The 14,525-nt window shown below is 45.3% G+C and overlaps 1 protein-coding gene across 1 annotated transcript; it reads left to right on the top strand.

The window, feature by feature from the left end:
- The first annotated feature begins 6,440 nt into the window (after window positions 1–6,440).
- mc2r (melanocortin 2 receptor) lies at window positions 6,441–12,881 on the top strand. Its single transcript, XM_049026024.1, has 2 exons — window positions 6,441–6,599; window positions 11,268–12,881. Exon 2 carries the CDS (start codon window positions 11,269–11,271, stop codon window positions 12,160–12,162), a length of 894 nt encoding a protein of 297 aa, XP_048881981.1. The 5' UTR covers window positions 6,441–6,599; window position 11,268; the 3' UTR covers window positions 12,163–12,881.
- Window positions 12,882–14,525: the final 1,644 nt, after the last annotated feature.

Here is a 14,525-nt window from a genome sequence, read left to right as displayed (position 1 = left end):
ACCCAGAACACAAACAATGTATAATTATAAAAATATATAATTACCAATCGCATATAAGCAGTTTACAAAAGGAATAGGGTTATGAGTTTTCGTGATTTGTACTATATTTAAGTTGCAATCTGTGGTAGTTTGGTTTAATTTCCAGTGGTTTGTATCTGAAGTAGAAATTGGAGTTGAACTAGATACAGTTAAGGTAACGCACCCAACCGTAAGGAGTGTGTTGGGTTGCTGCTCTGACACCAAAATGAATGTTTCTGTGCTGACCAGCAGATGGTAGTATAGTCCACAGGGAGGGGATGGGTGGGCTTTGGTACTGAAGGGGGGGTTCGGTTACAGGGCGGTCGCCACTTTCCATTGGCGCAATCAGGTAGTGCACAAGTGTACAGCCACTTGCCGGACTTCTCCCCTATTTCACCATCTTTAATGCATCCACCTGTGTCACTATGTCTAAAAGAATCTCCCTTAATATGCCCTTGAAATATTCAACAAGAACATCCATCCATCCATCCATCCATCCATCCATCCATCCATCCATCCATCCATGTGCAACAGGCACAAATATGGAGTAATCACAATACTTTTAATCGTCTAACAACAAAAGTTTCACCACCTGTTACATGTATGTTGCGTAATGAACAAGCATTTTTTTCTTTTGTTTTTGCCCCTTTTTAGTTCCTGGTTTGGGGGTTTCCAGGCCTCTGCAAAGGAGTCTGCCTTCTATTCCACCACATCCTGGCCCGGCCACCCATCCAAATCCCCCAAATTCTCCATTTCCAGCACTGTAGGGGATGGTTGCTCTCAGGCTCCCGGAGAGAGAACGCCTGACATGATGGATGGGTGACACATAAACAACGTCTGTCACAGATCTGATTTTATGAAGGCTAATGCAACCTGTATCCTAAATCCGAGTCACGGTGGGTTTGGAGTGGACATTCAATCTAAGGGTTTTATTATGCAAAGAAATTCGAGATCAGCTGGACGCCCCCTAGAGAACAGACACAGAGTTGGTCACTCCTCCACCCACCCAGCCCCCAAATTCTGCCCCTGTGTCCATCCAGTTATGTTACTATGAACATTTTGTAAAAGAAAATCACAGAACACTCAAATTGTGTTGTACTCTCCACTGAGCAAAAGGAATTACAGAGATGTCATCTTCTGATGTTCAGTTTCCAAATGTATGCTGAAAAACTAATATGTAAAGAATAGATATTAAACAAAGACCATTCAAATAATTCTATAAAGATTGAAAATCACAATCAGGGGAAGAACAATGCCCATTCACATGTCATCTGACTTTTCTTTAAAAATAAACCTATTTTGAGACACTATTTTTCCTTGAGTAGACAGAAAATACTATATTTATTTATAGTATTTATATATATATTTGACCCATTCCCAATACTTGATGGCATACTGAAATAATTTCAGTGTTATACCAGGCATGCAACAAATTGGCTGGTACCAGCATGTCTTCTGAAAGAGTGTTTTGCTGGACTGAAAGCTCTATTGTTAGATTTTTCCACTGCCGGGCTATTTTTCATTTCAGAAAAGCATGTAATAATCAGGCATGACCAGGAAATTAATATGTGCACTGGGCAATACCGTCTAATATAAAATATATTCTGCAAACATTCCTTGAGCACAGTGTATTGCACAGAATCATAACAGGGTTTGCATCCCTGCATGCTTCAGGTCTAATGTGGGGGGGGGGGGGGGGGGGGGGATCATTTTGGCCGATTGACCAATTGGAATGTCCCAGCCTTGTTCCATTATCTACCTGGAATAAACTCCAGACCAGTTAACCAGTATAAGCAGTGGATGGATGGATGGATGGATGGATGGTTGAATAAACATTTTGCAGACTGAAGACTTGTTAGTGATCTTTAGCCTTGATGCAACTAATTGCTGCTTGAAGTGAAACGCTCCAAGCGTGAAACAGAAATACTTTCACGGTTTAGTGAATTTCTGGAAAATAAACATTATAATTCAATTGTGGTTTGCTGATCTTTATTCTATTACTTGCATTTCTAAGCCACGTGTTTCATGCTCGTATAACAATGAATACAGCAAAGCGTCAGCCGCTAATCAAGGTCAAACAGTTGGCCATCTTTGTTATTGACGATGATATTTTGAGGAGTCGTCTTTGTGTTATTTGCTGAGCATGGTTTCTGATCAAAACGTTACAGCTTTGTTGCATTTTGACCATCTGCTCTGGCACTGGCTATGAGAGACCAGCACCGTCACAGGCAGCATGGTGAGAAGGAGCCAGTGGTCATGGCCCTGTACGTGTCTGACGTTACCTGTTTCCTTGGTGCCGAGGCCTTTCCATACATGCAGGTGTCTCGTAAAAGAAAGTCGGGGCCAGCTGGGTCTCATTAATTGGAATACCTGCGCACAGAGTGCCGATGATCGGTCGCCATGGAAACAGCAATGCCACCCCCCGAAAGCCGCCCCATGGTATCCTGCCCCCTGCTGGCTCACAGCAGGCACTTTCTTTCCCAGATTGGCAGCACTGGGATCATCTAAAGGCAGAGATGCACCATCTCTAGACCGGCATCACGATTCTCAAGGGGGAAACAAACCGACGTTGTTTTGTCAAAAGTTGCGAATCCAACCTGAAATTACCGTAAACAGGTTAATACAGAGGCACCATTAAATTGAAAACATAACGTAACAAGCCTAATGATTTGTGCTACAGAGACTCTCACCTGTGGCTAACACAAGTGGCCAACATCCATAAATCACCCCATCCTGGAATAAGATTAAAAACGTAAAATAGGGAAATTCTGCAATATTTCAGCGAAACAAGTACTGCTGTCGTTCTGCTCTCCACCTACATTCATCCCTGTTGTCCCTTAAGTTTTTTAACCCACTTCCCTCTAGATTCCTGGTTCCACCTACACAGAAAATGATTTGAATTTTAAGTTGCTGGTTTTCCACGGCTACTTACCGCAGGATCTCCGTGGCCTAGTAACAGTAAGTAACAGGACTGGGCATAATCTCTGATTTTAGGTTTTAATTTAATATTTCTGTCCAGTTACAATTCCTTCTACTCAGACAAATTTTATCATACTGAACTGAGACCCCTGGAGGGACTTACACTTTATGTTAAATTTTTCAAGGAACTGAACCTAAAGAAAAAAAACAGTTATTTAAAAGCACTGCATGATTCTTCAGTGAGTAGCTTTGTTGCCTCACATCTCCAGCCTGGAGGGTTTGAGTCCAGCCTCTGCTCAGTGTGTGTGGAGTTTCCTCCTGCTGTTTCACTGCCATCCCACAGTCCAAAGACAGGCAGTCGCTGAGTGGCGTTTCGACACTGGCCGGAGCGTACCTGCCCTGCAATGGACTGGCCCCCAGTCCGGGTCGACTCGGCGCCAAGATCCCCTGCACCCCTGAAGGGTTAGGGTTAGGGCTAAGGTTTGAAGCTTAAACTTCAAAATCTTGTTTAATTTCCCATCAGTCTACTACACAGACCAATAGATGAGTGCAGAAAACACAGAGCAAACTGTTTTCAGAAGACTGGAAATTTTGACCAAGAATGCCAAAGTACCGATTGACAACTGTGTATGAAACCAGAAAAACCACACAATCAGTCAAAAACTCCCTCAAGTATCCCCAGGCAAAAATAAACAGACCAACAGTTCAAGATAAAGTGCTATGTCTGTGTGTGTGTGTGTTTGTGTGTGTATGTATATGTGTATGTGTGTGGTATACACACACATACACACATTGTAAATATATGACAGAATAAATTTTTGCATTTCCACACGAAATGAAAGCTGTGGATCTCCACAGATTGAAGTAAAACAGGTTGCACTTTTACGGTGTAAAATTTTTAGAATTGCGATATATGTTGTTATAACCATGGATAGAAACAGCAGCGCCGTTACAAGGTCAGGGGCAGACTGGATTTCCATCAGCGCAGCCTTGGCCGTGCTCCAAAAGCCCGCGTGTAAGTTCCACTGACATCCTAGTAGATGTGAATCACGGCAAATCGAGACCCTCGCTGTGAAAGCACAGCCTGAGAGAGACTCGGGTCTTGACAGCAGCAGGCTGCGACCTTGTCATGACAGCAGGTCTTTTGCCTGAAGGCTGACAGACAGCTGGGGCAGGAACCCACTGTATACGCTGAACATCACCTACGTTCCTGCTGACATTCGGACATCTGACTTAACAAGTGTGGTTGGTATGTTCAGTAGAGGTGAGTGAACCCCCCTCACCCCCCTACTATTTTTTTTTGCTCCACAATCCTCAACCTTTTTCGCATGCTCAATACGCCATCTGTTTATATATATGTGAAGTGCTCTGGGGTAATCATCTTCTGTAGGATGCTCTATAAAAAAAAATAACTGATTTGAGTCTTGGGTTGACCTGCCAGTCTCGTGGTACCAGCATGCACAAGGACAATAAAGACCCGAGTCCTGAACTTTAATGATCAGGTAACTTCAGGTACCAGCGAAGTTCCCATCTCACCCAGTGTCACATTTCCAGTCGGTGCAGCTGCTCTGGATCTCATTTAAGTTTACTTTTTATTGAGTTTACATTCAACGGTGACAGAAACTACTAGAAACTTTGACAGGAATGTCAGCTTCCACTGTCACAGCGGAGAGATTGGTGGCACAAGGGACACAGGAAATGGCAGACAGGAGTGTATTGCCAACCTCAGTATGGAACAAGTAGACAAACGAAATAATATATGGCAATAGTCATTGTACAGACTCCTTTATCTAAAGCAGGGGCGTCGAACTCCAGTGCTGGGGAGCCGGAGCCCTGCACAGTTTTGGGTTTCCCTCCATTTAACACACCTGATTCAGGTCCTTGTGCTAATTACCACACAGCTCTTGAGCTGAATCAATTGGGGTACAACAGGGAAAGAGCTAAGATACACAGGGCTCCGGCCCCCCAGGACTGGAGTTTGACACCCTTGATTTAAAGAGATGAATGATTAGGAAAGCAGAGTCAGACAGCCCCTGGAGTAAGTGGGGGGGGGGGTGTGCATTAAGGGCTTTGCTCAGAGTTCAATAGTGAGGTTACTCTACCAAACCTGGGATTTGAACCAGAAGCTTTTTAATCACTGGCAGTGTGTTCTAATCTACTGAGCCACACACAGCCCCTGCTGTACCCCCTGACCTAAAAATGAGCAAAACTGAAACCCCAAACCTCTGTACCGCTGCTCCTGGTCTCTCTTTTTATCCACACAAAGCAAAACTCATTTTTACAGATAAGTAGAAGAGCCCGACTTGGGGCCTGTATCACAAAGCCAGGTTTCTTATTTAGCCCGATAACTTCTCAGGTTTAACATAGTCTGGGCTAAATATAAGTGAAGGAAGATGAAGTTCACTTACACTAGGCTACCTAAAATCCAATTAGTTATCAGACTAATGGTGAAATTTGGTTTCGTGACATAAGCTCCCAATCTTTCTCCTGAAACACTCGCCCTCCGCGCATCTTACGCTCCGCTGGAGTGTGTCAGGAGGCCAAAATGAGTCCGCATCCATCTAAAGGGAGACCAGCAGTTTCCTGCCAGGTTTGCTTTGGTCCCAGAACAGCTGGCTGCCTTTTTAGTGTCTTTGTATGAGTTGGGTTCCTTAATTAGATTTTGTTGTCACACACTTCAGAAGTTCATTGTGAAGTCAGAGATGTGAATATGGTCTGTTTCAGATGCTTAGTAATAATATTGTTGGCAATGGGTGGCTTTATTCACTGCAATTACTTCATTTGTAGCTCAGAATCAACACTGACTGCAATTTATGCACATTTAATTTAGTCATTCTTATCTAATGCGACAAGTAAATTACTTGAAAGGTTGCCACAAAAACAGTACATCTTGGCATTATGCTTCTTATCTATAATGGAAACAATTTTGCCTGTTTTTGATATATATGTACAGGGGTTGCTGCTCTTTTCATAGATTTGTATATTTTCTATCAGTTAGAACAGTAAGTGACGGCAGAATAGTGAGTTTAATCCCTGCATGATGCAGTGGTGTGACTCCATAGAGGAAAAGCGTCTGCTGCATTAATGTTCTAACACAATTCTGCACCTCACATAAACCGTACAGTTCCAAATGAAGCAAATTCTTATTGTTCACATTGCTCAAATTTAATTCTCAGGTTGCATCTGCATTCCTTCACTCAGTAAACTTCACCAAAATGCAAAAAATATAATTTGACGTGTTTCAGAAATGAAAGTTGTTCATATCAGCATACGCCGCAGAAGTGTTATTCCGCCTGCAGTGACCTTGTTGACAAATGCGCCGTTTAACATATTTTCACTGCCGCATGGCAGATTCAATGACGCCCTCGTGAAAATCACATTTCCACGATTCCTTGGTCAATTACTGACACGGTCAAGGGAGGGATGGTGTCAGCTTTACAGGGGCCTGAACAACAAGACTGCGGAGCAGAAAATAGCCCAGCAGCCTTGACAGAGCACACAGGGCTTGATAACGGTGACACTTGTCCGTCCTCCCACATCTCTTCACTTGCTGGTGTCTGGTGTTTCTGATCATGATCATCAGAAAAAACACAGTTGAAAGCATAAGATTCTTCTGGGTGCATCGTCGCCTTCTGCTTTATTCAAGTATATAAAGCATCAAGGTAAGTGTTTTTCTTTCTCCTTTACTTTTGTTTGATCCGTTTATGCAGCGCCATGCTTAGTAAAAATTACCATATTCTGTATGAGGCATATATTGGATCTATGGACACTTAAATGAGCACAAAATTCTTTTTTGTCATTAAGTCTACCTAACAAAATCATCTTCTATACCTAAGATGTTTGGTCATATTAAACATTTACTGGTTTTAAGATTTGTTTTTGATAAAATTTTTTTATACCAAAAAAACTCTTCTGTCCTAATGAAACGCTCAAAATATGCAGTCCATCTGAATCCAGGTCCAGCAGGAAGCGGATCAAGTTAATGGGGACCTTTTATTTACAGTTTGTATAGTTATGTGGGAATTCTGCATTTCTGCATTTAGAGGTGAGAGTAGAGCTTACCGTCGTGGTAGAAGGTCAGTGTTCCTGGAATAGTTTGAGTTAAGGGCCTCGCTCAAGGGCCCAAAAATGATATGATTACTCAGACAGTCATGGGTTATAAATCAGCCACCTTCTGGACAAGGTCACCGATTCTGAGCCCACGGGGCCACGTACCTGCCCACTCTCAATGAGATCTAGCCAGTGGAACCCAGCCAACTCTTTTGGGGAGAACATGGTAAAGAAAATCCATTAAGAAGAAAAGAATCGATAACACTGCAACATGCAGTGACTGAGACTTGCTTTCAGGTGAGAACAACACTCTTATATTAAGCACAGGTTATATTAAACACAGGCCTCCAATAAGCCAAAACAATATGGCAGGGAACCATGGGGAGCTTTAACACTGGACTGAAAGTAACACACGCGGTTGGTCATTTATATTCGGGTAAAGACACGCAAGGATCGGACAGGGTTCACACGGGGAAACATACATGCAGCAGTAGGGAATGTAGCAAGTATTAACAAAAACACAAACAAGGGGCTACTGTGTTTACAATTACCCAGCATGTTTGGGCACTTCGATATGCTTTTGTGGCTTCGTCGGCCTGATAGGTGAAAATGAATATATTTTAGATTACTGTGATTTAGCAGAGGACAAAATATTTTGTGAAGAGTGTACGGCACTAAGAAATAAAAGTGTTCCTTTCTCTGCTGCATGAGACCATAAGAATGTGGGAAACATAAACCATACATCTTACTCGGCAAGCAGTATTAAAGTATCGCTTCGAAAGTCAGGATTAAGTAATTTCCACTTGCCAGCCTTCATCAAAGCATTGCACTCGTGTGTGAAAGTCAAGTTCCAATTCCTTGCATCTGTATTCAATGCATACTCTAGGAAGAATGTGTTTGTTTGATACTGCGGTTGTATGCAGAGTAAGCTCTGAAGGTCTGTAAAGTGTCCCCAGTTTCCTGGTCCCCATAAGGAAAAACTCAATTTAATAAAAATGAAAAACCTTAAAATGCAAAAACTCTTGTATTTTGCCTGGTTACTTATGGCTATGGTTAGGGCTGGGTGGGGGTTAACCTCGTGTAGAATCCCCATGTGATCATCTGTTTCCAGTTGCTGTCATTAGTCCTGTGTATTTAAGTCTGCGTTAAAGTATGTTTCCCCAGTCCGGTCATTAACACTGTAACATTGTGATGCAGTTCTGTGTTCCTGAGTGCTTTACCTGCATTAAATCCCATGTTCCCCCGACTCCCTGGCTCCTGCCCGTGTTCCCTCGACTCCCTGCCTCCTGCCCGTGTTCCCTCGACTCCCTGCCTCCTGCCCGTGTTCCCCCGACTCCCTGGCTCCTGCCCGTGTTCCCTCGACTCCCTGCCTCCTGCCCGTGTTCCCCCGACTCCCTGGCTCCTGCCCGTGTTCCCCCGACTCCCTGGCTCCTGCCCGTGTTCCCCCGACTCCCTGCCTCCTGCCCGTGTTCCCCCGACTCCCTGGCTCCTGCCCGTGTTCCCCCGACTCCCTGGCTCCTACTCGTGTCCCCCCGACTCCCTGGTTCCTGCCCGTGTTCCCCCGACTCCCTGGTTCCTGCCCGTGTTCCCCGGACTCCCTGGCTCCTGCTCGTGTCCCCCCGACTCCCTGGTTCCTGCCCGTGTTCCCCCGACTCCCTGGTTCCTGCCCGTGTTCCCCCGACTCCCTGCCTCCTGCCTGTGTTCCCCCGACTCCCTGGCTCCTACTCATGTTCTCCCGACTCCCTGGTTACTGCCCGTGTTCCCCCGACTCCCTGGCTCCTGCCCGTGTTCCCCCGACTCCCTGGCTCCTGCCCGTGTTCCCCCGACTCCCTGGTTCCTGCTCGTGTTCCCCCGACTCCCTGGCTCCTGCCGTGTTCCCCTGACTCCCTGGCTCCTGCCCATGTTCCCCCGACTCCCTGGCTCCTGCCCGTGTTCCCCCGACTCCCTGGCTCCTGCCCGTGTTCCCCCGACTCCCTGGCTCCTGCCCGTGTTCCCCCGACTCCCTGGCTCCTGCCCATGTTCCCCCGACTCCCTGGCTCCTGCCGTGTTCCCCTGACTCCCTGGCTCCTGCCCATGTTCCCCCGACTCCCTGGCTCCTGCCCGTGTTCCCCCGACTCCCTGGCTCCTGCCGTGTTCCCCCGACTCCCTGGTTCCTGCCCGTGTTCCCCCGACTCCCTGGCTCCTGCCGTGTTCCCCCGACTCCCTGGCTCCTGCCCATGTTCCCCCGACTCCCTGGCTCCTGCCCGTGTTCCCCCGACTCCCTGCCTCCTGCCCGTGTTCCCCCGACTCCCTGCCTCCTGCCCGTGTTCCCCCGACTCCCTGGCTCCTGCCGTGTTCCCCTGACTCCCTGGCTCCTGCCCATGTTCCCCCGACTCCCTGGCTCCTGCCGTGTTCCCCTGACTCCCTGGCTCCTGCCCATGTTCCCCCGACTCCCTGGCTCCTGCCCGTGTTCCCCCGACTCCCTGCCTCCTGCCCGTGTTCCCCCGACTCCCTGGTTCCTGCCCGTGTTCCCCCGACTCCCTGGCTCCTGCCCATGTTTCCTTGACTCCCTGGCTCCTGCCCGTGTTCCCCCGACTCCCTGCCTCCTGCCAGTGTTCCCCCGACTCCCTGCCTCCTGCCCGTGTTCCCCCGACTCCCTGCCTCCTGCTCGTGTTTCCCCGCTCGTGTCGCAACACATATTTACATAATATAACAATCAGGTGGTGTTTCAAATCAAATTCCAAATTCAAGTATTTAATTCTCGATTTGCATAAAATCCCATAAAGTTACCCAGAGTAACTTACAGTAGAGGGAAAGGCTATAATTTACCTACAGTGGGAATCAAAAGCACAGCCTTTCCATTGTTGTATTGTTAGCACAATGCGGTACTGACTTAAAGCTACAGGAGCCAAAACTAGAGCCAAAACTAGAGAACAGGAAATGTTTTTGTTGATTGTCTGCAGCTATGCATCCTGCTTGCTCTTTTATCTACCCACCACGTGTAAATCAGAGAGATGAGTTTCCCAGGTACCCTGGATATCTCGGTTCAGCAAACAAAGCTTGATAGGGCGAATGGAACGAAGATATGGCTCTATGGAACCTCAAAGCCTCCTGAACACAAAATGAATGTATCCTGAAATAATTGGAAATGTGATCAAATACTTACAAAGCCTTCTCGGAGTCGATTTTGAAGGTGATATGAGAAATATTTTTAGGCCACCAAATGAGTGAGACCATTGTCTCATTTCTGGGTGAAATGTCAGCCTGTTATCAGTGAAGATAAGTCGTTCAGTGTTATACACAGCACATTGTAAAACATAACACCATTGCCACATTTAGAATTCCTGGATGCTTTATGCTTAACCAAGGGATAGTTAAGCTCCAATCCTAGCTGAAACTTTCCAGTTCATGTATAAGAGGGAAAAAAGTTACTACTGATAACCTGCATCAGCCCCTGTTTCACGCAATATTTCCAAATATGTTGTTGAAAAACAATAATTTCCAGTCTCTGTGTGTTTATTAAGCATAATTACGTAGCTTTCCTCATTTATACAGCTAGTAAATGAAAGCAATTCAGGTCACGTATTTGTCACTGACAGGTACTCTACCTGCCATCCTGACTCCATCCAGCTTATCAAACTGCATAGGAATGACAGGATGACGGTCAGGGCCTCAGCTGGTACAGAGAGGTCAAATTGGGGCAGTTTACCAGGAGATCCCGTTATCATAACACTTACATGATGCTAGATGTTTAGCTCATATGCTCAAAAGCTTCTCTTAGTGGATAAATTGAGTTAAAGAAGGTTTTTTTATGGGGCCGTAAATGTTTTAGCTAATATTGAATGAAAACAGAATTTAGATAAACCGTGTCCTCATTCTGAATCTGATGGCAGATAAGATATGCGGAATGCTCTTGTGACCGATCAGTATGCTGCGTTTATTTTTTTCATAGTCAACCATACTCTGACTTTGGTGGAACTGCTGGAGATTCTCTAATTTTATAGTTAAAACTGACAGGAACGGAAACTAAAAATTTCCGTAGCGAATGAAGCAAACAAGCTCCACTCCTGGCAACAGTATATACTGAAAGTCCCAGAGTGAGCTATAAAAACACGCAAACTCAATAAGAGGAACAAAACATACGAAAAAGAGGAACCTGTTATCCGATGTCTGAATATTCATCGATTTCACTACTTGTCATGGTGACTGCCTCAAAGGACACAGATGAGATGGAGTTGATGGAGTATCAGTTGAATGTAAAGCATGTGCTATTACTCACCTTGCCTCTCTGTCTGTTCCAGCATGGAGAACATCACTGGAGTCTATGCAAATGAAACCGATTGCAGGGAAGTGCAGATCCCTAATGAAATCTTCTTCACCATCGCTATGGTGAGCCTGGGAGAAAATCTGCTGGTGGTGGTGGCCGTCATACGGAATAAGAACCTTCACTCCCCCATGTACTGCTTCATCTGCAGTCTGGCTCTCTTCAACACCATCTCCAGCCTGTCCAAGACATGGGAAAATATCATGCTAGTCTTCACCAACACAGGCCACCTCAACTCACGGGGGGATACAGTGCTCAAGGTGGATGATGTGATGGACTCCTTGCTCTGCATGTCCTTCATTGGGTCTATCTTCAGCTTCCTGGCCATCGCAGTAGACCGCTATGTCACCATCTTTCATGCCCTGAGGTACCACAACATCATGACCATGAAGCGAGCCAAGGCCATCCTTGCAGCTATCTGGGCGTTCTGTGGCTGCACCGGTGTGGTCATGGTAGTCTTCTTCCACAATGTTGCCATCATGATGTGCCTCATCATCCTCTTTGTGTTTGCTCTGGTCCTCATCCTCTTCCTTTATGTTCACATGTTCCTTCTGGCCAGACATCATGCCAGGAAGATTGCCTCCCTGCCAGGAAGCGCCAAGCATCACAATCTGAGGGGGGCGCTGACCCTCACCATCCTATTTGGGGTCTTTATTGCATGTTGGTCTCCATTTTTCCTCCACCTTCTCATCATCATGGTGTGCCCTCAGAACCCATACTGTGAGTGTTATAGATCCCTCTTCCAAATCCATGTCATTCTCCTGATGAGCCACGCTGTCGTTGATCCAGCCATTTACGCCTTTCGGAGTGCAGAGCTACGAAGCACCTTCAGGAAGATGTTCCTCTGCTCAGATTCGAGGCTGTGCCGTTAAGTCGACCCAGCGGTGACATCTTCTCCTACCATTGTTTTCAAAATATTACTTTGGGACTTCTCTCTCAATCGAGTTAGCAACAGTAACATGGTGCTTATTTATTGATCTGTCCATTTGGGAATCCTAGAAGAGATGATCTCATTACCCAGTGCTCACTCCCTCCCAGAGTAGCATCTTTTCTGAAAGTCTCCTAGACACAGCACTTCATCAATGACAAACCCAGAAGCCGAACCCAATCTGTCCTACGGCGACCAGATGGGATCCGGCGAAAGCCAGCCATTTAAACAATGAATATGAGATTAAACCTCAAAACAAAATGTAATTATTCAGTCATCTAAATATACAGAGCTCTATTTTAGGCTGGTTTTAATGCAGGGGATGTAACCCATGTTCACAATCGTCTGTGATAACCTGATGCAGAGCATCACTGTAGGTGGGGGGTTCCAAAGAAACATTTTTTTTTATAACATAGCTTGGAAGAAACTAAGTGACCCATGAAAATAAACCCGCACAGCTCATATGGCATGAAATTCCTGTTCATTTATTTCATAGTTTGGCTTAGTGTTTCTGTAATGAGTTAAGCAGTGTCTGCTTCTGAACAGCGTGCTCATCAGCTGACTTCACCATGCCGGAGGGTGTCCGTATCCCCCCCCCCCCCAGCACCTGCAGTTTGGCGGGGCCCCACATTTTCCCCACGTTTGACATGTTCTCTGCCTGTTTCTTTGGGTTTTCACCAGGTGTGCTGGTTCTCCTGCACAACGCTCCGGTTGATTGATGTCTCTAAAGTAGGGTTTCCCAACTCACTCCTTGGGGACCCACAGACTGTCTAGCAGGGAGGTGGGAGGGAGTGAAAACATGGACCTGCTTTGGGTCCCTGAGGACCGGGTTGGGAAACACTGCTCCAGACAGCTGGTGCATGTGTTTGTGCCGATTGGGTGGACTTCCGTCCAGGTAAGCTTATGCATTAAGGTGCCCCTGCCTGCCTTGTGGCCAATGATCCAGTTCAGTATGACTCCCATTGGATTAATGACAATGGGATAACGGGCAGCGACGGATCCTGAGGCTGTTCAGTTCCTATACGGTACTTTGTAAACCACTCGGTACAGTTAGACTATTTGGTAGCAGGTATAATATACTTAATGACACGCAAAAAAAGAAGTGACACATTCCAGCAAATTCTTTTCTGCCTTTGTCCTAAAAATTCAGTGAAAACATTTCATTTAAATTTTTCTGTGCACTGAATGCATCGTCATACTATATAGATTAATTTTCTACATTATCCTCGTCGCTATTGCAAGAGCTATGAGCTGATTAGTGTTACACTCTTCGTATGAAAATACAAAGCAGTCTATAAGTGGTTTCCATGTAGGTGGAGGGGCAAACCTGCTCCTATTGTACTACAGGCTTTTCTGCTTGCATTTCATTTCAGTGCATTGCAGCTTGATTGAAGCAATTATTATGATACCAAGTCATTGCACCCATTGTCTAAGGAATGAATCAGCTGCAAATTGAAAGTTAAAAGCAACATCGGCAGGACTGTAGTCCTCAAGGAATAAGCTCATTTCGTATACAAAGCTACATTGATCTATTGTATGAATGGAGGGCACCAGTTCTCCATTTTATATTCATAGCTTTTGCATTTTGTTGTGATTCATTGTGCAAAATGACAACTGCTTTTGCGAAATGAAATGTAATACTTGTTTTTCTTAGTAATAGGAAAAAGCAAAACATACAACAGTTGAGTGCACCGTTTATAAAGGTTCTTTAGCATTAGTTTGCGATGTAAGCTACATTTGTCCACCCACTCATCTTCTACAATGCATATCCAGTACAGGGGTGCAGTGAGCCAGTGGATCACCCTGCAGTGGGTGCCAGAATCCTACACGCACGCTATGATGCTAATTACATGGAAAAGCATTATTGACAGCGTGCTATTCTTACGGGGGTGGTGGGAGCCAAACAAATCCCATCCAATCCCCGGACCCAACTATGTAAGTCATACTGGAATTAAATTGCCTTGGTAGATAATTAACTGCCATTGTTTTTCCATGAATAATGGTCTCATTCAATTGTATATGTACTATAAAAATGATATGGAAAAATACCATAAATTTGTTTGCTCATTCAACAGACTCACAGCTAGAACAAAGGTGGTTATAAAAATAAGCACACGACTGAGGTGATTGTGACGAAATGGGCATTAATGCTGCTTAATTACCAGCTACAGGACAAAGGAGATGACTGCACTCTGACCAGAATCCCAGCATTGTCATGGTAATTAACAGAAGTAACTCATTCATTAATTGCAAAGATTGCATTACCATGGTCTTTTCTGCCCTGCAGTTTAGCAGAGACAACACATA

Source organism: Brienomyrus brachyistius, chromosome 9 (assembly GCF_023856365.1).
Source record: "Brienomyrus brachyistius isolate T26 chromosome 9, BBRACH_0.4, whole genome shotgun sequence".
Taxonomy (NCBI): domain Eukaryota; kingdom Metazoa; phylum Chordata; class Actinopteri; order Osteoglossiformes; family Mormyridae; genus Brienomyrus; species Brienomyrus brachyistius.
This window is presented reverse-complemented; position numbering and strand designations above follow the sequence as displayed.

What these genes read in the sequence shown, in the direction of transcription:
- mc2r (XM_049026024.1), top strand. Translation starts at nt 11,269, where the DNA reads ATGGAGAACATCACTGGAGTCTATGCAAATGAAACCGATTGCAGGGAA.